Raw genomic sequence first — 24039 nt, forward strand, 5'->3', positions numbered from 1 at the left:
TTAAAACAAACTTTGTACAAAAAATAATCTCTTGATCGATTGCCGAAGCCGAGAGATGACGGCACGATGAGGGACAAATGCCTTTTCATTAAAGCATAAGAGGACTTTTCAAATTCCTCTCCTTTCCTCTATTTTCCATCAATTCTTTTGCTACATACTCAACAGTAATTTGATAGAAAATTGAAACAACATCTTTTTGCATGAAATGGTTATTGAACGTGTAACGTTGTGAGTTTCAAGCCTTGACAAGTTATTTACGCGGGCTAGTAAAATTGCATAAAAAAAATTTCAATCATTATATGTTTGATAACATTAATGATTGTGTTGAACAGAAATATAAGTATATATATAGCTGAAACTGATAGAGCATTACTATAGTATGTTAAAGTTCCCTTTGGACTAATGATTTTTGAAACTACAGTCTACACCATTAAGGCCACCAAAAAATCAATTCTTTTTTTGGAAACTATTTCGAATTGAAGTTAAGGTGCACGCCATGTTTGCAGTTAAGATATAAATTTCTGGAATTTCAATATATTTGAAGTTAATTCTTGACCAGTCAAATTTTAAATTTGTGTATTTACTTTATCACCACCAAGTTATTTGCAAGAGTAAGTGCAAAGAGATCATTTGAACCCTTTTGACAAAAAATCGCACTATATATACTGAGTCAAAATTATTTTATATTTATATATCTTTTAGTGAAATCCATATATAGTTATTGAATTTTTTTTCTCTGATTCTACTGAAAGTGAAAAAAGTAAGGATAGAGATGCCCAAACACAATAAAAATATGTATTTTTTCTGCGATCCCCATTTCTTGACGATGATTTCATAGCTTAAATATTATTAGGTAATTTGACAAGAATATTTTATTAGAGTTAATGTTCATTTTTGAAAGAAGAAAAAACTAAACTTATAGGCTCAAAAATGAATATACGAAAGGGAAAATGATCTGATATACCCCTCAACTTTGTTATTTGGAGTTGATATGTCTCTCGTTATGAAAGTAGCTCATATATACTCTTACTATTGTAAAAACGGCTCACATAAGAGTATAATCCAATCCTAATTACTTATTTGAATCGGTTTGGATTTCAATTTCTTGAAATCCAAAAAATCTAAATTGAATTTATCACCGCTAGTGCCTAGTAATATGAACGGCCTAAATGTTCATCCTTAGCTGAACACATGATAAAATATTTTCAATTAACATTTCTAATTCATTTATATTTCGTAAAAACTTTTATATTATATTATACAAATATCCATTACGTTAATTACAAAAAATTATATCCTATTGATCTTTTAATTATACATATTAACTTCAATTGAAATGCAAATAACATATAAGTTAAAAACATCCACATCATGCCAAAAGAGGAGTGTTGAAATTGGAAAGAAAAAGAAAAGAAAGAGCAAAATTTTAGATCACAATGCATATAAAAAGGCAAAGTACATTAAAGTATTACGCAAAAGTATAGCTTTGATAATAATGGAAAAAAAGTGAATGAGAATATTATTACAAAATCAATATACTACTCCATTCATTTAATTGGTTTACTTTACTATGTAAAAGTAAATATTTTACTTTCACTCATTTAATCAAAATGTAAGAGATATGTATTTTATTATTTTCATTAAGTATTATTATTTATTTCCTAATAAATGAGATGACTTATGATAATTAATAGTTATATAATAATAGTAAATATATATTATTTCATTTATTACTTTTTTTCATTTTTATTTATATGACATTATTTGAATTGATAAAATTTAAGAAAGAAGCTTTAAAATTTTTGAAGTTTATGATTTAAAATATTTCTAGACCCAAACTTAAGTTATAGTTGTTAGTTGATGTCAGTTAAGAATTGTGTTTATGTATTATATCTTTTTACATCACGTTTACGGTAAAGAAATAAACATGTATAGACTCAGAGGTGATAATAGCTTCAAAGAAACTTCCATTGAGTAGACTTACTTGAATTGATTTACCAACCTGAAATGTGCACAAAATTTGCCAAGTCTTGCGCTGTATTGTATATCATTGAAAGTTCCAAATTCTTTAATTTTTAAAAGTTAGATGGTCATTGGTCAAGGCAATGTAAGAATTTCACTCTAAAGACAAATAAAAATTGTCCCACTTGTCTTGTTTCCTTTTTTTTTTTTTTAATTTCTAGATCTTGATTTTGTAACTGAACCCAACTCCCAAAATCCAATCTTGCTGTTAAAGATTGGATTTTTAGGGTCAAAGTATCTGTTAAACCTTCAAAGTTGCTGTTTTTTCAGTTAAAGATTGGATTTTTGGGTCAAAATATCTGTTAATACCTTCATAGTTTCTGTTTTCATAAGATTGGATTTTTGGGTCAAAACATCTGTTAATACCTTCTAAGTTGCTGTTTTTTTTCAGTTAAAGATTGGATTTTTTGGGTAGATGGGTATGACAGGTGTCCAGGAAAATGGACATGGGGAAATGGGTATGTCAGATTTTCCATTGGGGAGCAAGAACAAGTATAAAAGAATGGATTCTGTGTTTACAGATGATGATGATCAGTATCAGTTGGAAAAGAGGAAGAAGAGTACTAGAAAATATGTTTTTGGTTGTGCTGTTTTTGCTTCACTTAACAATGTCCTCCTTGGTTATGGTAAATCTTATTACAGTTTTTACATGTCTGTTGTTCTTTGCTTCATGAATTATGAAATCAAAGTATTAGGAGTGTATGTGTATTGATACTTGCTGTGAGATGTTCTTATTCCTAAAGATTGACTTTTTTTTCAAGATTTGTGTTTTGAGCTTTGACTTGTGATATACTAGTTTGTACTAGATTTTGAAACTAAAAAGGAATGTGTGTGTTACGTAAATTGCGACAGAACGAATATTAATCTAGAGTAGTGGTGATTATATATGCAGTAAATTTAGCAAATGTGAATGCTTGTCTCTGGAGAAAATGTATGTGATTCAAGATTGAAGCCAAACAATCTTTTGGGCAGTGAGAGAACTGATATTTTTTTTGTGTAACAATATGGTTTCAATCTTGGAGTTTTAAGTGATGATATTTTGATTGATTCATTACATCTAATCACATATTGGGGTTGATCTTTTCTGACTTTTAGTTGTGTGACCAAATGAGAAATCATTCCGTACATATAGGGGATGTATAAAACCTTACATCAAAACTTGTCATAGGAAGGAAGGACTCCCTTCATTACGAGTCGATAAAATGAACTCTAGAACAAAAGCAAGTGACTTCCCTCAATGAATACATGGATCATAACAAATTCTTAGACTAGGCATTGCAGACCTGTCATGTCTAAAAAAGTCCGCAACTTGCTAGACAGATCAACTAAAGTAGATACTTGAAGATCCTATACACTTTGAGAAGCACGGGGAGCAATTCGTTAGCAAGTAACAACAATGTTGTTATCTTCTCTAGCACAACGCAGCAAGGAGAAGTACAAATGGATGGAGCTTAATTGCATTAATAATGTATTCTTTACTTTTATGGATTCAATCAGGGAAATGTTTAACTAATAGTCCAGTTTCTGCAAGTTCTAGTTTGTTATTAGTGGAGAAATAACCTGCTTTATCTACTGGAATTCAAGAGAAAGTGTGAGAATTCTCATCTAACTTTTACTAAATACGTGTAGTACAAGTGATATAGTACATTATAGTTCATTTTGAATACGTCTTTACCCAGTTTCAGAGTAGCCGAAAATAAATCCAGGGTGGGGATTCTGGGGTACAAAGAAATGCTTTCGAATGTATTCATCAATTCATGTAGCTGCACGCTGGTCGCTGTTTCTTTATAAAGTTTATTGACAAGTTGAGGTTTGATTTCAATGCTTATGTTTTCAATTTGCAGATGTAGGTGTCATGAGTGGAGCAATCTTATTCATTCAACAAGATTTGAAAATTACAGAAGTTCAACAAGAAGTTCTTGTCGGTGTTTTGAGCATAATTTCACTTATAGGTAGCTTAGCTGGTGGAAGAACATCAGATGCGATTGGTAGAAAGTGGACGATGGGGTTCGCTGCTGTTATTTTTCAAATAGGTGCAGCTGTAATGACTATTGCTCCTTCGTTCGAAATACTAATGGTAGGAAGGATTTTAGCTGGTGTTGGCATAGGCTTTGGCGTCATGATTGCACCCGTCTATATAGCTGAGATATCACCAACTATTGCTAGAGGCTCACTCACATCATTTCCTGAGATTTTTATCAATCTAGGCATTTTACTTGGCTATGTATCAAATTATGCATTCTCCGGTCTTTCAGCACATATAAGCTGGCGGGTAATGCTTGCTGTTGGAATTCTTCCTTCAGTCTTTATTGGAGTAGCTCTCTTCATCATCCCGGAGTCACCAAGGTGGTTGGTTTTGCAGAACCGAGTAGAAGAAGCAAGGTTGGTTCTTATGAAAACAAATGAAAATGATTCGGAAGTTGAGGAGAGACTAGCCGAGATACAACAAGCTGCTGGAACCGCAGACACAGACAAACCTGTCTGGCGTGAATTGTTAAGCCCCTCTCCTGCTCTACGTAGGATGCTGATCACAGGTATTGGAATTCAATGTTTCCAACAGATTACCGGAATTGATGCAACTGTTTACTACAGTCCCACAATTTTTAAAGCAGCTGGTATTGAGGATGAATCAAAGCTTCTGGCTGCTACAGTTGCTGTGGGAGTCAGCAAGACAGCATTTATATTAATAGCCATCATTCTCATTGACAAAGTCGGACGAAAGCCACTGCTCTATGTGAGCACAATTGGTATGACTACATGTTTGTTAGGTGTGGGGATCACTCTACTTTTAATGAAAGAAGGATCAATCAGCATCGCGCTAGCCATACTATTCGTTTGTGGGAACGTAGCATTCTTCTCAGTGGGGATTGGACCTGTCTGTTGGGTTTTAACATCAGAAATCTTTCCCTTACGACTTCGAGCTCAAGCATCAGGGCTCGGAGCAGTAGGTAATAGAATGTGCAGTGGGCTGGTCGCGATGTCTTTTCTCTCTGTTTCCCGTGCAATAACAGTTGGTGGAACCTTCCTAATCTTTTCAGTAATCTCCGCACTGTCTGTTGCATTCGTGTATAAACACGTTCCAGAAACGAAAGGCAAATCGTTGGAGCAGATAGAGTTGTTGTTCCAGGATGAATACACATTTCAAGGAGGTGAAGTGCAACTTGAAGATGTTGAACATCTAGTGCAGAAGTGATACAAAAGTCCTTGTTGATTACATGTTAAACACACTGATTGAATTGAATCATTATTCATTTGAGTGGTGAAGTTTTGGAGTGGCTATCTGCAAGTGCCACTACAAGAGAAGCCACAGAGATCACACCATACATCGATTACTTATAGTGAAACAGATACAAATATCGAAGGTTGAGACAGGATATGTAACCTCTTATTTATCGAAAGAATCCATGTTGAACATTTTTCGAAATATATATTGTTTTATTGGCTAAATGAAATGAAGAGGGCTACTTCTTTGGCTGTAAATGATTTATCTTTGTAGTGACAATTGCTGCATCCAAGCATAGTAACAAACAGATGATAGTTCAATCCCTACAAAATAAAACAGGGAATCCTCTGTTCATGTCCCATAAGGCCTTCAGTGTGGAATTAAACGAGAAAGTTCGCTCTAATGTGATAGCCCACAAACTACACAGGAAAGATATTTCAAATAAAAATTTCATGGTCAAACGTTAGCTTATTTTCACTCAGAAAATTCGAGAATGTTTACAGTTGGGAAATGTAATTTCATGCATAAATCTAACGAATTTTGTATAACAAGTAAAAGGAAAGATACACTCAACAAACAAATACACACATACATTCCTTTCTGCTAGCATTTTTTCTTTTGCAGTTTTTCTTTCTTGAGAGCCTTGAACATAGCTGCAATTTCATCGTAATCCGGGAGCTTAGGATGGACATAGCTTTTCAACGACGATTCTTCACTAGGCTTGTGAATTACTGGAAAAGAATTTGATCGAAGAAAGTTGTCCGCGAGGTTATCATTAGGCCTTTCAACTGGCATAGTCCTTGTCCTCGTATAAAGTTGTCCGCGAGTTATTGCTGGTGCTGATGATGAGAATGTAAACGAACAACCCTCCAAATCATCCGTCATGAATGATGCATCCTTCATAGCGATAAGTCTCGTCTTTTTCAGAGGGGAAATACTCACATTGATATGATCAGTATCCATCTTTAACATTAAGGGAAAGAGAGGTCCTCTGAACATGAAAAGCCTCTGATCTTGAAAGTTTAAGTCTTTGCTTAGAATAGACTCAAACTCCTCAACGTCGTCCTTATAAGCTAATTGATCTGTCGTTTGTCCAGATATAAAGCCATTGGTTCTCCAAAACTCTCTTTTCATTACAAGCTTAGGACTAGAAATTGTACATTGAGACGAATAATCACTACATCGAACAGGATTTGATATTCTTTCCTGCTCATTGTTCCTCAAACAATGAACTGAACCTATAGAAGTTTGCTCGATTGCTGATAAATAATCCGTAGAAGTTTCATCAGTTGCAGATGAACAATCAATCGATACAATATGTGCTTCTGTCGCGATGTTGGAATTCTTCAATCTCATTTCTCTTCTCTTGTTACCAATCACCTACACATCTCAAGTATCACTTTTTGTGCGTGTATTATGATAAACAATTACTGATAGTTCAGGTAGAAAACGTTAACACTAAAGCTATCGAATTCGTAAACAGCCTAACAAAATTACCTGTTGTTGATGTTGTGATTCATTTCTGTATTCAAGAAGTAAAGGTCCTTTTTGAAAGCAAATCCTTGCTATTTCATCCACTAATTTATATTTCACTTCATTTGAAACAGACTTTATACACAAGTTCTGTTTTATCTGTTATATATTAAAAGAACAACAAAACTTACAAAAAGTTACAACCTCAACTAACTCATTATAGTAAATTGTGGACAAACCTGATGGTTCACAAGATTTCCAGGAAGTAATTCAAGTGCAGATGTTTCGAATTTCTTCCCATAACGTTGTACGAAGAGCTTCCTTATCGTAGGAAGCTCTGGTAAATTGCCAAGTCTCGTAGATGCAAATACGAGACTTGACACTGCTTCATTGATGTCATTTGGACAATCTCTGAATCAAAACAAAGATCGACAAGTATCAGATCACCTAAAAGATAACTACAGTAACTACTTGTACATATATTAATTCCTTACTTGTGTCTACGTATATATGGAAGATTAATGAGGATAAATTCACAAAAATTCTCCAATAAATCATATACTACCAACATATTGTCATCCATAAATAGTTGATCAACCTGAAAATAAAAAATAAAAATTCAACTTGTTACATGGACTAATAATCCATATATCTACTAACAACACGTGAATTTTTTAGATGTACATTTCTATCAGAACGTTGTTAGAAATATAAAATTTTCGATATACGTACCCTATCAAAGACAATTTGGTAATGTCCATGTCTAAGTAGTTGCCCTAAATCATCTTTCAATTGCTTAACAATGCAACTTCTCTTGTTCTTCAACAGTTTAAGCCGGCATTTAACTCTTTTAATCAAATTCTTACTGCCAGAAAAAATAAATTAGTAATTACGTTAGACAGACGCTCTGTCTAGTAGTATAAATTCATTAAAAAGAAGAATTATAATGAAGTGAAAATTGAAATTGTACGTACCATTTAGTAGCTTTTCTCCATCCAAAAATTACATCAAACATGTTAACAAAAATATGTACGATACAACAGGTAACCTTAATACGTAGCGATAAATTGATCGACACGAGTGAACTATTTATTGTTAGAGAATTATTGTGTCAAGTGAATGATGAAAATGGAAAAGATGAAAGAGCATGTGTGTTTTTACTTTTTTAGCTAAAAGAGAAAGTAAATATTTTTGGTTGAAGAATATATGAACTGAACCACTAGTAATAAAGTTTGTATTTTTATATAAAGTTTAGTTTAAGGGGAAAAAAAAGGTAAAAAGATGAAATTAACGAAAAATATTAAAAGCAGCTTTATTAACTACTACTCCACTATACTCATAAGTCATAACCATTATCCCATTAATTTTTTATCACGTTCGTTAATCCCCACAACTCATTTCACTTATCCAAAATAATAATAATAATGATAATAATAATAATAAAAAAAATTGTATGTTTGTTAAGCATAAATTACGGAGATAACAATATTAGGTTAATTTTTAAATTGTAAGTCTTTAACTCTAAACTATGGTGAATCGAATTATTTGATACTTATTGACATTACGATTTGAAAAAAAGTACATCTAAATTATCCTCTATTTTGCTTAAAATGTCATATTTTCAGTAATTTATTAAAAAGAAATAAGAGTCAATTTGGATAAAAAGTGGCAACAATAACTTTAAATATTTTTCTAAAAAATGAACTATTTTAAAACAATCTCAAGTTTAGAAAATGACTAATATTTTGAACCAATCAAAAGAATGATAATTTGATAATCTTTTCAAAGAGTGATTGACATTTAGCCAAGACAAAAGAACAAAAAAATTTGATAATCGAAGTTTAGAAAAAAATATAATACATATATATATATATATGATCTTTCACTTTGTATGAGCATAAGTAAATATTTAAATTTATATAAAATTAAAAAATTAAACATGCGTTCATCCTACATGACACTCTACATGTATTATGTTAGATAAAACATATCGCGTGTTTACTTGTTTATTTTGAATTATAGCATTATCATTTGCTCATGTCCTAATTAAACGCACGCTCTGATTTCTTGTCTATTTTGGTGGTCCTGTTGGGGGTCAAAGAAACAGTTCATCACCATTTAATAAACCCCTTTTGGAAATTAAAAAAAAAAAAAGCCAATATTTATTTCTAAAAAATAAGATTTTTTTTTTAATTTCCCATTCAGTCTTCGATATCAAACAGTAGAGCCCGTTAAATTTGGATTTGTGCATTGGAGGTTAAAGCGTTCCCTAAGAAAGACAATTTTGTGTCAGGAAATTCGAATTAAAAATTGCGTAATTAAGAATGAAGGAGTACTTACCACTCTATCACAACCCTTATTGATAAATAAAAAATAAAATAAATAGCGTGCCTTTACATTTTTACTTTTAACATCGTCAAAACTTTTTAACTTATTTTATCGTATTTCGATTAATAAGGTGAGTATTTTTTTAAAAAAAAAATATATATATATATATAACACAAAGTGGACTGTATCACATTAGTTTGTAGGCAAACAACTGATAACGAAGTAGGCATAATGATTGCAAGCAGTGGTACTAAAAGGTCATATTCTTATAACCTTTTATACTTTTATACATTTCTTTTGCAGATAACTATAAGATAGTAATCATAATTATTCCTTAATTATATTCTCCAACACAATTTGATTCCCTTTTTGATACATTCGAACGTAATTTTTTCGTCTAAAAATAAGGATAAAATTTGTATATACATATATTTTCTTCGTCAAACAATTTTATTTATAGAATTACACATAACTTATTGTTGTTATGCTCTATAATATGACACCATTAGCTTTCATCACAAATTTTGTGACGGTTATTTGGTGGTAATTAATATAATTATCGCTATATTTTTATATCTATGAGTTACAATAACAAGTACGAATATTTATCTTCAATATCTTATTAGTTTATTCTCTATCATAAATATCACAATTAATCTGAAAAATTATATAGTTCAAATTCTAAATTTATCACTATAAAATGTTAAAACATGAATTTCCCGAAATTAAAGAATGAGAAGAGGAAAGGGGAATGGAAAATAGAGCCAAAGATGAGATCAAACTTCTCTCGCTTTTTTCTTTCCTATATATCTCAATAACTATGAAACACGTATTAAATGGATTTTATCTTTTTAAAAGAAAACAAGAATTAAAATTAATTTCTCACCGACAAAATAAAAATTTAAGTAATCAACTAGCTGAACTACTAAAATTCTTGAACAACATCGGATTGGATGTTTGTTTGCCTAAAAAATTTCATTCATCATTCACAAATAATTTATCTTTTAACACAAATAAATGTTCTATTACATATGAAGATATTCTATTAATTTCAATAAACAATTAAAAAAAATAAAAAAATAATCAACAACATTTTATGACTCTAGAAGGAGAAACACCACCAATACCAGAATTAGAATTAGTACAAGATTTTATAGTATGAGCCCTCATAAAAGAAAAAATAGAAATCATAGCACATTTAACTTTTAAAACAATTTTCTTCAATTTCTTTTTCCTTAAATTCTTTGAAGATTCCAATTTATAGCTTTGCAAAAATATATTTCTTTTTCTTGCCCTTTCCCTTCTATAACTAATTGAACTCAACATAATTGGACTACTTCTTTGTTTTACACTCCTTTTTAATTTCATAATTGTTCTTCGAACACTATGACTACGATCTTCATCATTTTGCATCGAACCTTCCATGTTTTGTGGTTGATCCAACGGTTCGTATCGATCCACCCGTCTGCTAAAACTTAACGGGGTGTTTCGTACCAGACTTGTCATAGCTAGCGCTCTGATTCCACGTTTGCTCTGCTTTTTAAACTTTGGAAAATATTTGGTATATGGAGAGATTTTGGTGGTAGAGTATAGTTTTAGCTATGAATATATTTATATAAATCAATTGGTCTTTGATGGATTGTGTATTTATTTAGTTAAATTATTGATGATATTTTAAATGTGTTTATTTGACTCTACTTGCCAATTTTTTAGTCTAGGTAGGCGGCTTGGTTGTTTGGAAAAATTAAATGATTTTAGTATAAGAAAATGACAAAAATGATACATTAGTTTTAAAAGTAGGTTCAAAATAGCCCATATAAGTATCACTTGAATAAATTTTGGCCCTTTAAATTTACAAAATAATGAGTAGTTTTGATCTTCTAAAAAATATTTATCACACTTTAATTGTTATTCCATCCTTATTAATATGATATAATCTAAATTACAAAAGTCAAAATTCTTGACTGTCTATTTGAACATATGATTTTTAGCATCTTCGATAAACTTAAAAGATTAAAATTATTTTTAAAAAAATTAACATACACTCAAACATGATGGATCATTTTTGTTATTATTTCGATATAGTATTGCAAATATTAAAATTGGTAGTCAAAGTCAAGAAGGTCATATTCAAAACATTTATTGGATTAGTTAGAATTTAAGAAAAATGTAATTAATGTCAATTGTTTTCACTTCATATAAGTCAATATAAAGAATGGGCACTAAGTAATACTTAATAAATAAGAAAAGAAATAAAAAAGAAACTTCTTTCAAGCACAAAATATTTGACTACATATGGTCATCTTGAAATCAAATGTTACTTTGGGGAATGTGTTTGTTAAAAAGAAATATTAGTAGAAACAATTGATGGTCGTTGGTCGAATTTAATTAAAAATTTATTCGTAATGAGTAATTTTGATAGAAATTGAATAATTTTGATTAATTTGGACGAAATTGTAAACCAAGGGATATAGTTGTTAAGTATTATAACAACAAGATAATAGTCTGACAACATATGATTTTTTTTCTTGTTTATAATGTTCATCGGCTGTTTTCGTATATATTTTGATTAAATCAATAAAAAAAATTATAAAATTTCGTAAAATTTTAATAAGAATATAATTATCAGCTACCGTGTTAAAAAGTGTTTTGGTCCTAGTCATGTATGTCATCAATATTTATTTATCCTAAGAATCATCGATAGGGTCGCTATTTAACTAAATCTCGTTGACATTCCATAAGTGAAGAAACAAGACTATACTATATTCTAAAATATATTAATATATTGTAAAATGAAGCAATTTATTTAACTAAAACATTTAATATATCTAGAAGTTGAGCTAATGGATGTAATTAATTAAATCCTAAAACATTGAATTTATGTTTTTAAAAATGACCGTCGGACAACATTGGATCCAAAGTATTATTTTTATGAGAAAATCGTATAAAATAGCAAATTAATAACCTAAATTAAATAGAATAGCTAGGGTTTGATTTAATTGTGCTCCATAAGAAACATTATCTAAAAATTGCCAGCGTCTCTCTCCCAGGAATCTCGCTCGCCACTCTCCATTCTCGCTCGCCTCTCTCGCTTTATACACAGAAGTGTATAATTCTGTTTCTGTGTTGTATAAAGCGAGAGAAAATTGTATATACACATGCAAAAATGTATATCTTCGTGTTATACACTTAATTATACAATTTACAAACATTTTACTTCAAAAATTGCAGAGAAAAAGGCCAACGAATTATACAATTGCGAATTATACAATTGTAGTGAAATACAATTTTCTCTAGCTTTATACAACAAAAGTCTATATATTGTGTTTATGTTTTTGTATAAAGCGAGAAAAACATATATCTTTTTGCTATAAACTTATAATTATGCAATATACATATATTTTAATTCGATTCAACTATATGCAAAGCAAATTATTTAATTGCAACGAAATAGGCCAGCGAATTATACAATTTAGGCCAACGAATTATACACTTGTATATGTATAGAGAATTATACAGTTTTTATGTTTGCTATGGAGCGCAATTATGCAAAGTTTGCTATATTATACAAATATGAATTTTTTGTTTGCTATATGTGAAAGTTGCCCTATTTTTATTCCACTAGATTAATAAAATTTTGCTTAATATACAATATAGTAAGAAAAATAACAGGAAAAATGCACAAGTACATCCTCAATATATGCTCGAAATTTCAGAGACACTACTATACAAAGGTCCTATGATCCCCTGAGCTTATTTTGTAAATAATTTTCTATTTTTTTTTTGCCAACGTGACACTATCTTGTAGGTCCAGCGCGTGTTGACATTTTTTTTCAAGCGAATGCCACATAGGCCGAAAAGGGGTAGAAAATTAGTTATAAAATATGTTCAGGGAGTAATCGGACCTTAGTATAGTATAAGTGTCTCTGAAATTTCGGACGAGGGTACTTATGAATTATCCCAAAATAATATATAAACTAAATCATAGCATAGTTTTGGAAGAATTTAAGCACGTGTTTTAATATTTTTGAAAGTGAATAATAAGTGTATACACTGAACATCAACCAAATATTACGGCCCATTATATATAGATTGGGCTTCTCCATCACCATGAAGCCCAATATGAAATTAAAAAGAAAAGAAAAGAAAAAAACAATATCTAATTAGATTGAATTTTGTGGTGTTGTTAAAAGAGAATTTTTTGTTAATAACGTTATTTGCATCTATATTTATGAAAAAAAATAATGAGATTTTATTTCATTATAAAATTGTAAAAGTATTTTGACTTTGAAAATTTAGCAAAATATATTATATTCATGTATACATGATAATAGTGAAATACATTCGCGCAAGTAATAAGTGTACTCACACGCATACAATATACAAAATGCATCATATATATGCTAGTAACAATAGTGAAATACATTTTATATGTGCACTTAGTAAGTGTAAGTAGCTTCTCATATAAAACATATTTGTTTAATCATATCCATTCAGATAATAAATATATTCGTATAATTTATATCTTTTACATGCTTTTTAAAAAAAATCATAAACAAGAGGAAAAATTAAAATAATTTACCATTTATCTACTACTCTGAAACAAACTTTTTAAAACTTATTAACTTATTTGAACTCTCAAAACAATTAAAAGTGAATAGAAGATAGTAATATTTTTTTTCTAAAACATCAAGTAAATATTTATATATAATCAAGTGAACAACATATATAAAACGAATATATATATATATATATATATATATATATATATATATATATATATAACTTCAAACTATCGTTAAATAGATAATATAGAACCTCAGTTTGATGTGTCAAAGCAATTCAATTAACTTGTTAAAACATGTGAAAATATTCACATGGGGTATGAACATTTTATCAATTTAAGTAATCATAAAAGAATACTCTAATATTTAATAAAAGTAATAAATACATCACATGCAATAGAAATCACATTTTGGAGTTTTTCTTTAATTTTGTGTGAGTAAAAACAAACATTTATAGCAGTCACATTTGAGTACACTAAGCTCATAAATTTACTATATTTACTTTTCATCTTTGAGATCATGTTACCATAATTTTTACCAATATAATATTTATTATAATATATGCTTTCTTCATTTAAAGCTGGTCCATGAAAATTGACAAACCTACTTCAATTCACCATTCAAATTTTCACGTTAAAACAACATTTTTTTTTTGGTCATAGTAAATCTTTGTACCATAAATTAATCACCATACTTCACAAAAAAAAAAATTAAGAAATATTCTCTTTGTCTAATTAATTATAAAATTAAGATAATATTAATTAATATTTCTCATTTTTCCCTTAGAATTAATTAAAAAGATATGAATTAATCGCATAATATTTGTACGATCAAATCATTTAAAATATAATTACAACTATATTTGTTTAATAAAAGCATTGTCCGGGTAATCAAGTGGAATTAATAAGCTTATAACATATTAAATTACGTTCATAATGTAAGAAATTCATTACACTATCAATTACTATAATTTAATTTAGTCGAATAATAAAAAGTTTCCTTCTAAATTATGTTATTAGTGATCCGATTGAGTAAATATATATCTCTTGGACTGTACCCTTTTGGCAACAATAAATATATATATTAATAAAGAGTGTAAAAAATTTTATCGACATTAGTTAATTTTCATTGGATTCAGTGTCACTATTGACTTTTCGAGACATTTACAAAGAGTTCTAATTGGCGCTGAAAATATATATTTAGCAACAAGTAAGCTATTACCGTTAAAAATAGTTTTTTGATAAATGGAAGTGTGTCAAAGTGTGATTCACAGGGTTCTCAAGCCCTATGAGTGTAAATGTGCCTATTTCATGTGACCTAGCTTATTGTTATATCATCTCTCACTCTTGCCTGTGACTTGATTCAATTCTCACCTCTTTTAAATATCCATTCATTTCTTTCTTTTTTCCTTCAACAAAACATTATAATATCAAACAATAAATTAGGTGATCAAAGAGCTTAAGAAGAAGAAGAAAAAACAAAAACAAATTAAGGATGTATACAATGAGGAGTTTCAAGTATATTGCAATTATGATCATTGTTTTTCTTGTTTTCCTTCCAATTGTCATGAATGCAAGGCAAATTCCCAAGATTAACTCATGTATGATCAACTTCTTTCTTCCAACCATTTTATTTCTCGATTACTGAACTTGATAGTTATTATTTCAGAAAATCGTAATATATTTGTGAATATTTGAAGAATCAACTTTTTAGTTTTCTTTATCAACAAACAATTTTATAAACTTCATTGATGAATAATTACTTTTTCATTCAAATATGTATTTTATTTTACATGACACACTTTTCTTTGGTAGTTTATTGAAAACAAAATGTTATTTTTTTATACTTGCAAAGAATTCAAATGTTAAACTTTCATTTTACATTAGAATGAAATTTTTTTATAGTCACACAAATATTATAACATGTTTAAGATCACAAATTATAAGTCTTTGTTTTCATTAAATTGGTGCCCCATAAACTAAAATTCAATTCTTCTCATACAAACTGATATAAGTTAAACAACTTTTCTCATATTAATATAAGACTAAAAAAATAGTAGTACATCCATAAATATTAATCAGAGTTCACATAGTTTAACTATAAAAAACATGAAACGTGAAAAATATCTTATAAGGTGAATAGAGAGTTTGTTTCTAAGATTTTTATTCAACCTTTATTAGTAATACATTTACCGGTCTTCAAATATTTTAGTATAAAACTACTATGTCCATAATTAAAAATGACTAATAAAGTCCACCTACACTCTACCCTTTTCATACTTCACGATTTCTATTTATGTGATCACACTGAATATATTATTGTTATCGTAATATTCTTGCTTTCTCTTAATTACCACATAAACTTTGTGCTAATGATGCTCATTTTTTTTTTTAATTTTTTTAGATGAAAGACATATGGTCATGGCAAAAAGAGCATATACATTGCAAGTAGCAGGATCAAGATTACCAGATTGTTCTCATGCATGTGGATCATGTAAACCTTGTAGATTAGTGATGGTTAGTTTTGTTTGTTCATCATTAGAAGAAGCTGAGACTTGTCCTGTTGCTTACAAATGTATGTGCCATAACAAATCATACCCTGTACCTTAATTAATTAATCATTAGTTTTTTTTAAAAAAAAAAATAACTATATGTTAGTTATGTTATCAATTTTCCAACTAATATCATATATGTTACATATAGTACTTCTTAATATCCTTTAGTTCCCTAGTGTAGGGTCTAATTTGTAGGATCATTTCTCATATGTACTCAATGAGAGTTTCTTCTTTCATTTTTTTTAGTCGCAAGATACATCAATAATCTGTTAAATTTGTTAGTAAATTTCATTAGTTCTGATTAAGTATTTAAACATATGATTAAGTATTCTCTTACGAAATCTTGGAAAAGCTTCTCCACAATATATGTGTATTCTCAAGTACATGTTGCATAAATAAGTTAATTACTTAATTAATAAGTCGTAAAATCTCAAAGTTTGTTCCAATTGATTTGTACATCATGAACAATTAAAGGAAGAGACATATTTTGTGATTAACTTAATGTATCAAATTTCGCTCTCTCTCGCGCTTTATAAAAATATAAATTATACATTGTATTTTGTATAATCTGTGTTTGTATAAAGAGAGAAAGACAAAAAAGAACTGGGTGGGGGAATATTTATATTGTGTAATTATAAGTGTATAGAACGAATAGATATATATATTTGCATGTGTATATACAATTTTCTCTCGCTTTATAATAATAGAAACATAATTTATACATTTCTGATAATATAAAACGAGAGAGACGAGCGAACAAGAGAGGGAGAGTGAAGAGCGATAGTTTGAGGGAGAGAGGTGACTGACAAATACTTTGCTACAGAACTCAATTAAATCAAAGTATTTTTATAGCATTTAATTTAAATTATTAGTTTGTCACTATATACAATTTTTTTTCATTTATGTATCACAAAACAATTGATACGGATTGTATATCTATGCATTTATTAAGAGGTGATACATCGTAAATATTTGTATCTATATATGTTTCAGTTTCAAAGCTAATATGTGTATTTGTTTGAAATTGAAACCGAGAGAGAGAGTGAGGAGATTATGTGTTCGTATATATGTGATTTGTATATCTTAGTTATTGAGATATAACTCGCTCACCTCTCTCTTCTATCTTTCGAAGTCTATTTTCTTGCCTAAAGCATAAAAGGTTTATATGTCAAAAGATTAAAACCTTGTACCAAATTAAGAAATTGTAAACCAAATAGGACAATGATTATTTACTATATCAAAAATGATTATAGCATCAATTAATTTTTACTTGTCGCTAAATATATATTTTAAGTGGCAATAAATACTCTTTGTATATGTTTCTAAAACGTTCAGCGATACTGATTCCAATAACACTTAACTAATGCCGATAAAGACTTTTAACACCTTTTATTAATATCAGTATTTATTGCCGCTAAAAAATATTTTTATTATGGTAATTCTCGAAATTGTCTCAGCCAAACTTCATACTTCATAGTTTCTGCCCATGTTTATGTAAAATTTACCAAGGACTTCTATCAATTATCTTTTTAGAAACTAATTTTATTTTCGATAGGCTCTATTGATTATATACTTATTTTTTCGATAAGCTAGGCTCTATCGATTATCTAACAAAATACATGATCAACTGTCTTCCTCTAAGCATAACACGTTTAGTAGTGCTTATAATTTGATTCCCATAGTGGATCACATAATTTATTTATCATGCATACGTGTTAGTTGTTACATGGCCTAAAAATTGATTTTTAGCAAGGTTCAAAGAATCTACTATTGGTGGAGGACGTATATTATTTGAACAACCCTCTCTTCTCAGTTATTTGTCGATGTGATTGCTCTCAAATATTTATTATGGTTAGTGGTAATACGTTAGAGGTTAATGTTATGTTCTTTGTCTCAATAATTTAGTGAAATCATATGTTCTCAAATAAAATTTTTGGCATTTTCAATTAGGAAAAAGAAAAAACATCAAACAACTAAGTCAATTTTATCCACTACCATATAAAAGTGTTCATCATATAATAGTGGCTCTTTAGGTAAGAAATGAACTAGAACAAGTGGAATACAACAAATGTAAGCGAAGCGAGGGTGTTTATTCGAGTTCAATCAATAAAAAGTTGTATTGTATGTATAAGGTATTTTGTTTATTTACTGTGATTTAGGGAATTTAAAATTTACGTTGAGTTTTCAAGTCTAAATCTTAGGCACTATACTTTTATTTTTTGAATGCCTTAATAATCTGAATCCGTCTTCGCTATTGATCATTGGTTTGAGTGATTTTTTATGGTTAGTGATTGTACTTTTGGTTTTCTATAGTTAGTGGTTGTACTTTTCTGTATTCAAGTTGGAATTCGATTAAATTTAGATTTGTGTCAAGCGAAGTTGTACATTAAAAATAAAATGCATCTTGATAAACACAATTATATACACTAACATATATAGTTCAAATATGACATCCAAAATAAATTCATTATTATGTGATTTAATGAAGTAAAACACATGTTAATTAATTATGGTTAAGTAAAATGAACTATAAATTTAAACACATGATATACGTGTACCGATTTGATGTATACACTCGATGCGGATAAGTTTTACCCCAAATACAATGTTCTTTGTCACAACAATTTGGTGAAGTCGTATCTTTTTTTTTTCATCATCAATCTGGCACTGAATTATTCCATAGCAAATAATTTCTTTCGATAATTCATGGCTAATTCATTACTATATAAAATTAGTAATAAATTTTATCGTTTAGCTATAAAAATTTTCGATAACTAGTATAATTCATGAGTTTTTTAGCTGTGAATATGATGTGATACTGTGTGAACTCCCAACTACATAAGAATCATTGGCTGTTTATTCAACAAAAAATGGACCCATATGTCCTCATATTTTTAGACTTCATGTGAAATGCAAAAGCAATCAACCAAGTAAGTCAACATCATCCACTAACATTAGTCCATTACTCAAGTCATCATCATCAACACATGTACTTGTTTTGGAGATAACGCGGCGTTAATAGCTTAGATACATCTCGATTATTTTAGATTAATTTACACAAATATAAAAATACTATGTAACTCTATTTATCATGACTTTAAATAAGTGGCGGAGCTAACTTATGGCTAGATGGTTCAATTGAAACCTATTCACCAAAAAGTTAGGTATAAGCTAATTTTTATCACCTTAATATATGAAACCATTCTAGTTTGGTGGGAAAAGGAGTTCAAAAAATTGCTTATAAACATTACATCATATTAGCTGTTTCTCCACTTTTAAATGGAATGTAATATCTAAAGACATTTACATAAAATGTACAAAAAAAAAAGAGTTGAACTTGTACAAAATCATACAATATAAGGAGCTTTTTTGCAGAAGCTTGCAAGAACTGCTCACAATATGAAGGTCTTAATAATAGTCATTTTATGATCATTCATCCACAGTTATACGACGCGTCCACGCTAATCTCTCACTTCACCTCAAAATTTACCCCTTCAAAACTAAGCTAATCTCTATACATAAGAAATCACATAGGTCTGATGTTAAAGAGACTGCGTTACTACATACCTCCTTTTGGTAGTCAAGGTGAGGGGATCACGAAAGAAAAAAAGCCTAACGCTTTTGCAACGAAGACATTACTATGACCCTCTTTCGAGGATATTCATGCTTCCGAGCTTAAAAAAAGACATGACCCCGGTGCCAAGAAAGGGCAACTCCAGTATCGGTCTATTGGAGGGGTATAAAGAGTATGTCATCATTGGAGTTTTTAGCCATGACGAATGCCCAAGAAGTAGTTAAAGTCATGGTGCTGGACCCCTAATTGCTTTAGCCAAGAGTCGGCCACGCTTAATAGTGACACCATCCTCTCTTGGTCCCTCCCACTTCTGTCTGAAATCCAAACATTACCCTGCATCTTGTAAGTTCCCAAACCGAAAGGTGGAAGTGGGATTGCTTCCCCTTCGTTACGTTTCCTAATACCTTTCTCTGTGTTATCTTCAAGGTCCATATCTGCATAATCCCAGTGATATAGGGTAAGAATCTTCTGCATATTATCGATCAGGTAACATTGGCGACAAAATGATTAGTACCTTGAAAAGAAGAAGAAAGGGTGTGGAATGTGAGAAAGCAGGTCGACAAGTCCTTAATGGTTCTTCCCATGGGAATGTGATATATCGGGTACCTGTATTTTTCATATCAATAGAGTTATTAGTGATTCCATTTTCGTTGATTCCATCTTTCGTTATTTTCTGGTTGCAAATAAAGAAGCTATAACAAATAAGAAACTAAAGCATCGACATAAATGATACGATCAATTAAAGATCCATCACATGGAAAACAAGATCCCCTCAAACACCAAGAAGGTGAAAGTATAATAATGTCACCAAATACAAAAACATTGATCGGGAAAGTTTTTATACATTTAAAGCACCTGAATAATCATCACTTCCATGATCGTAAGAGAGAGAGGGAGGGAGAGAGAGAGTAATTTTACCAAGCAACTGACATCCAACTAGCTGGTGAAAGATCTACGCTTCTCAATGACATTAATCCGGGGTGTCTTTCAGCTAAGCTACTAATCTGAAAGCAAAATGAATAGTTAGAGTCACATAAAACTTACAAAATAATGCATCATATTCTTAAGAAATTCAAATTATATTGCTCGGAATAGTATAATCTGTTCTAGTAAGAAAGCATTGGATAATTCTAATGCAGAAAGGAAGAATAAATGCTAATGATACCAGAGGCGCATACATAAAGAGGGAAAAGTAAGTAACTACTATAATACCAGACAGAATCGAATCAATGATACTTTATTTATACCATCAAATGGCAATAGTAGTAATAGATAAGAAATGCAAAAAAAGGAGTGATCATTTGTAGAATCCTGTCATTAACGGTTAACCATTACCATTTTTTCATTCTATCAGAAATCGTGTTAGGAATAATACAAGGGCTCAAAGAAGAAACAAGAAAATAGCGGAAACTGGAAGTAAAAGCACAAGTTGGAAAGAATACAACTAAGCTTTATACTTCTATCATACACGAATTACTCGCTAATACCACAAATTTTGGGTTAAAAAAATTGTCGGAAGCAGAGGAATATGAATTAGCGGAATCAATGTTATATTCAACAATCACAAAAAAGTTTTTACTAGTAGAAAAGAATGACGTATATTTGAACAAACAAGATACCTTATCCACCAGAGGTACTCTTCCATATGGAGAAGATCTTTCAAAGTATTGATAATAAAGGTAACCCAATCTATTATTCATTTGTAACTGATTATCTTGCTCAAATAAACCTTCCTCCGATGAACCCCCATCCGATCTCGAAAGCTTTTCACTCTCACTCTCTTCACTGAACGAATCACTGCAAGAATCCCTCATTTCCCACGCAGACTCAGTCTCCTCCCTATAATAAATTATCAACATTTCACCAGTTTAACTTGAAGAAAAGGACCATCATCACAAACTTTGACTATCCAAAAGTTGTTGCACAAGAATTATACTTATCAGTTACAAAAATTAGAACCTTTTAAGTAAAGAAAAGATCCAAATTAGTTTGACATACAACATAGCCAGTGGGGTCTAGAGAGGTTAGAGTAGACACAAACCTTACCCCTAATTCGTAGAGATAGAGAGGTTGTTTCCACTTTCCAAGAGCTTAAACAGCAGTAACAACAACGAAATAATGTGAAATTTTAAAAAGTAAATAACATATCAGTGTAACATACAAAATGGTACCTTAAAATGCTTACAGATGAACTGCTGGTGAAAATTTGAATTGCTGAAAGATAAGGCACATAATATTGAACTAAAGTTTCACCAGAATCTAATCTGATTGGAACTCCAGCACCATAAGCACTCCATTCATCAAAACAATTCCAAAGATCAGACAATGTGAAGTATTCAATTTCCTCTCTTTCTTTAGGATGCCAAAGCTTATTAAGGTTTCTAATTTCACTCTGCAAATTAACAATCACATCATACAAAATTACAAAAATGATCATTCATTGAAAAGGGGGTAAAAAAAAAATCAAACCTTGGCAAGGAACTGTGATGCAACTAATGGTGTTGTAGAACCCAAAAAAGACTCAAGATTTGATTGCATTGAGCCTTTCTCCATTGTTTTCAAAGGGGAAAATGAACAAACACAAAGAGAGCAAGAGAGAAAGAGAAATGAAACTGATTGCTTCTCTCTCTCTTTCTAACTATATGATGATAAAAAAAAAAAAGGATACCCCACAAAGAAAACAAACACAAAACAGAAGAAAAAAGGGAAATGTAGAGAGGGGAAGAGACAATAACAGGATTTTATTACCCTTTTACCTAACAAGAAAACTTTTAAAAAAGAAATAAAAGGAAACAGATCTCTTTTTTCTAAAATAACCCCTCAATCAAGAACACAAACAAGCCAAAAATTTCAAACCCCCAAAACTCAAAAACTCAAGAAAACCAAAGACCCTTCTTTGAAATTCAATAAAGCTACAAACTTTTCAACACAAATGTGTTCATTTTTGGAAAATGACACACCCCTTAACCAAAAAATTCAACAAAAAAAAAAAACCCGTGTTTCCCGCAGGAAGAGGGGTTGTTGTGGGTTGGGGGGGGGGGGGTTAAGAAAGATGAAGAATCAAGAAAACTATGAGAAAAAGTTTGGACTTTTTGAGAGAGAAGAAGTTAGTGTCACGTCAAGAAAGAGCTAAACACAAAAGAATTCCATGAAAAGGAATCGACTTTAAAGGGAAAAAACCATTATTTGTGTTGTTTGATAATTGATATGATCGATCACTAGATTTTTTGTAAGCTGTTGAAGAGGCTGAGAATGTGGATAGAGACACACAAGACAGAGGGAGGGAGGGAGTGGCGGGGCTATAATTAAGGCACGAGGATAGAAGATATTAATATTTAGCTCTTTTTTGTGTTTTTTTTTCAATTTGTGTTCGTCGTCTGTTTGAACTTCGAAGGGTTCAATTAATCTAAATTCACAATAAAGGGTCTTATTTCAAATTCACATTATATAAGATTTATTAAAGAGAAAAATGCTTTTTAGCAAAATTACTTTTAACTTCTTTGAGTATTTGAATTCGGAAAATAATATTTATTTTACTTATCGAATGAATAGTGACACAAGATGAAGCCTATAAGTGTAGAATATATGCAATACCATAATCTTATTTTAGATATAGAGGAATTGTTTCATATAGACACTTAATTTGTTTATGCAATCTTTTCGTCCATATAATATAATTGATCTAACTATTACCCTGTAAAAATTAACTTTTAAATATTAGTGACACTTTCTAATCTTACAAGACTCTAGATGTGATCCTCTACTTCATTCACCATGCACCAATACGTGAATGACATCTCTCTTAGTTTTCCCTTTTTTTGAGTAATACACTCAAGTTACTTGAAATTTTTTCTCATGTGTTTATGTCACTTAAATTGCTTCACATGTATTCTATCTTGATCCTACTCAACTTGAACTACATAGACTCCGGGATCATCACCAAACCTCTTGTTAATTTCGTCGAGTCTCATTAATAAAAAATATGTCATCTGCAAATAACCTACATTATAGAACCTCACCTTGTATTTGTCGTGTTAAACATACATTAGCTAGGCAAATAAAAATGGACTAAGAGTAGACCCCTAGTGCAACTCCATCACTAGGAAGCAATTCGAATCTGCTCGCACTATCTTCATCCTGGTCTTAGTTGAGGGCTCCATCATACATGTCATTGAGCGTCCTTAATGTACTCCATAGGCACATCTCCAACCTATTATTAGCATCAATCTCCGTAGAACCTTCTTCATGTACTGTTCCACAAGTCTCCTAACGGGTTGAATAACTTCTCCATAGTAGTGCC

The 24039-nt window shown here is 30.3% G+C and overlaps 4 protein-coding genes across 5 annotated transcripts; 2 read left to right on the forward strand and 2 right to left on the reverse strand.

Annotated features, from left to right (window-relative positions):
- Positions 1-2025: 2025 nt before the first annotated feature.
- On the forward strand, positions 2026-5502 carry LOC101254570 (polyol/monosaccharide transporter 3). The gene is given in 2 exon segments (NM_001329197.1): positions 2026-2648; positions 3867-5502. Coding segments are annotated over 2 exon segments (1560 nt in total). The 5' UTR covers positions 2026-2437; the 3' UTR covers positions 5216-5502.
- A 191-nt stretch (positions 5503-5693) lies between these two features.
- LOC101254875 (IST1 domain-containing protein) lies at positions 5694-7936 on the reverse strand. 2 transcript variants are annotated; one of them, NM_001346504.1, is made up of 6 exons: positions 7693-7936; positions 7451-7583; positions 7213-7316; positions 6958-7129; positions 6743-6877; positions 5694-6625 (listed from the first exon to the last, which is right to left on the reverse strand). In NM_001346504.1, the coding sequence occupies exons 1-6, from the start codon at positions 7731-7733 to the stop codon at positions 5849-5851; spliced, it is 1362 nt and encodes a 453-aa protein (NP_001333433.1). In that variant the 5' UTR covers positions 7734-7936; the 3' UTR covers positions 5694-5848. The 2 variants fall into 2 exon arrangements, with proteins under 2 accessions (NP_001333433.1, XP_069147926.1); XM_069291825.1 differs by lacking the exon at positions 6743-6877 and having other exon boundaries at positions 7693-7915.
- A 7056-nt stretch (positions 7937-14992) lies between these two features.
- On the forward strand, positions 14993-16401 carry LOC104644846 (protein EPIDERMAL PATTERNING FACTOR 1). The gene is made up of 2 exons (XM_010315551.4): positions 14993-15211; positions 16015-16401. The coding sequence occupies exons 1-2, from the start codon at positions 15106-15108 to the stop codon at positions 16218-16220; spliced, it is 312 nt and encodes a 103-aa protein (XP_010313853.1). The 5' UTR covers positions 14993-15105; the 3' UTR covers positions 16221-16401.
- A 2989-nt stretch (positions 16402-19390) lies between these two features.
- On the reverse strand, positions 19391-23158 carry LOC101255172 (uncharacterized). Its single transcript, XM_004251745.5, has 6 exons — positions 22209-23158; positions 21911-22131; positions 21359-21578; positions 20658-20743; positions 20254-20345; positions 19391-20173 (listed from the first exon to the last, which is right to left on the reverse strand). Exons 1-6 carry the CDS (start codon positions 22290-22292, stop codon positions 19932-19934), a joined length of 945 nt encoding a protein of 314 aa, XP_004251793.1. The 5' UTR covers positions 22293-23158; the 3' UTR covers positions 19391-19931.
- Positions 23159-24039: the final 881 nt, after the last annotated feature.

The sequence above is a fragment of the Solanum lycopersicum genome, chromosome 12 (genome assembly GCF_036512215.1).
Source record: "Solanum lycopersicum chromosome 12, SLM_r2.1".
Taxonomy (NCBI): domain Eukaryota; kingdom Viridiplantae; phylum Streptophyta; class Magnoliopsida; order Solanales; family Solanaceae; genus Solanum; species Solanum lycopersicum.

Coding starts and splice junctions, on each gene's coding strand:
- LOC101255172 (XM_004251745.5), bottom strand. CDS start 22,292: ATGGAGAAAGGCTCAATGCAATCAAATCTTGAGTCTTTTTTGGGTTCT. Junction 20,744..21,358: donor GAGTACCTCTGGTGGATAAG/GTATCTTGTTTG, acceptor TTTTGCTTTCAG/ATTAGTAGCTTAGCTGAAAG. Junction 20,346..20,657: donor AGTTGGATGTCAGTTGCTTG/GTAAAATTACTC, acceptor TGAAAAATACAG/GTACCCGATATATCACATTC.
- LOC101254875 (NM_001346504.1), bottom strand. CDS start 7,733: ATGTTTGATGTAATTTTTGGATGGAGAAAAGCTACTAAATG. Junction 7,584..7,692: donor TGGAGAAAAGCTACTAAATG/GTACGTACAATT, acceptor TTTTTCTGGCAG/TAAGAATTTGATTAAAAGAG. Junction 6,878..6,957: donor GAAATCTTGTGAACCATCAG/GTTTGTCCACAA, acceptor AATATATAACAG/ATAAAACAGAACTTGTGTAT.
- LOC104644846 (XM_010315551.4), top strand. CDS start 15,106: ATGTATACAATGAGGAGTTTCAAGTATATTGCAATTATGATCATTGTT. Junction 15,212..16,014: donor AATTCCCAAGATTAACTCAT/GTATGATCAACT, acceptor TAATTTTTTTAG/ATGAAAGACATATGGTCATG.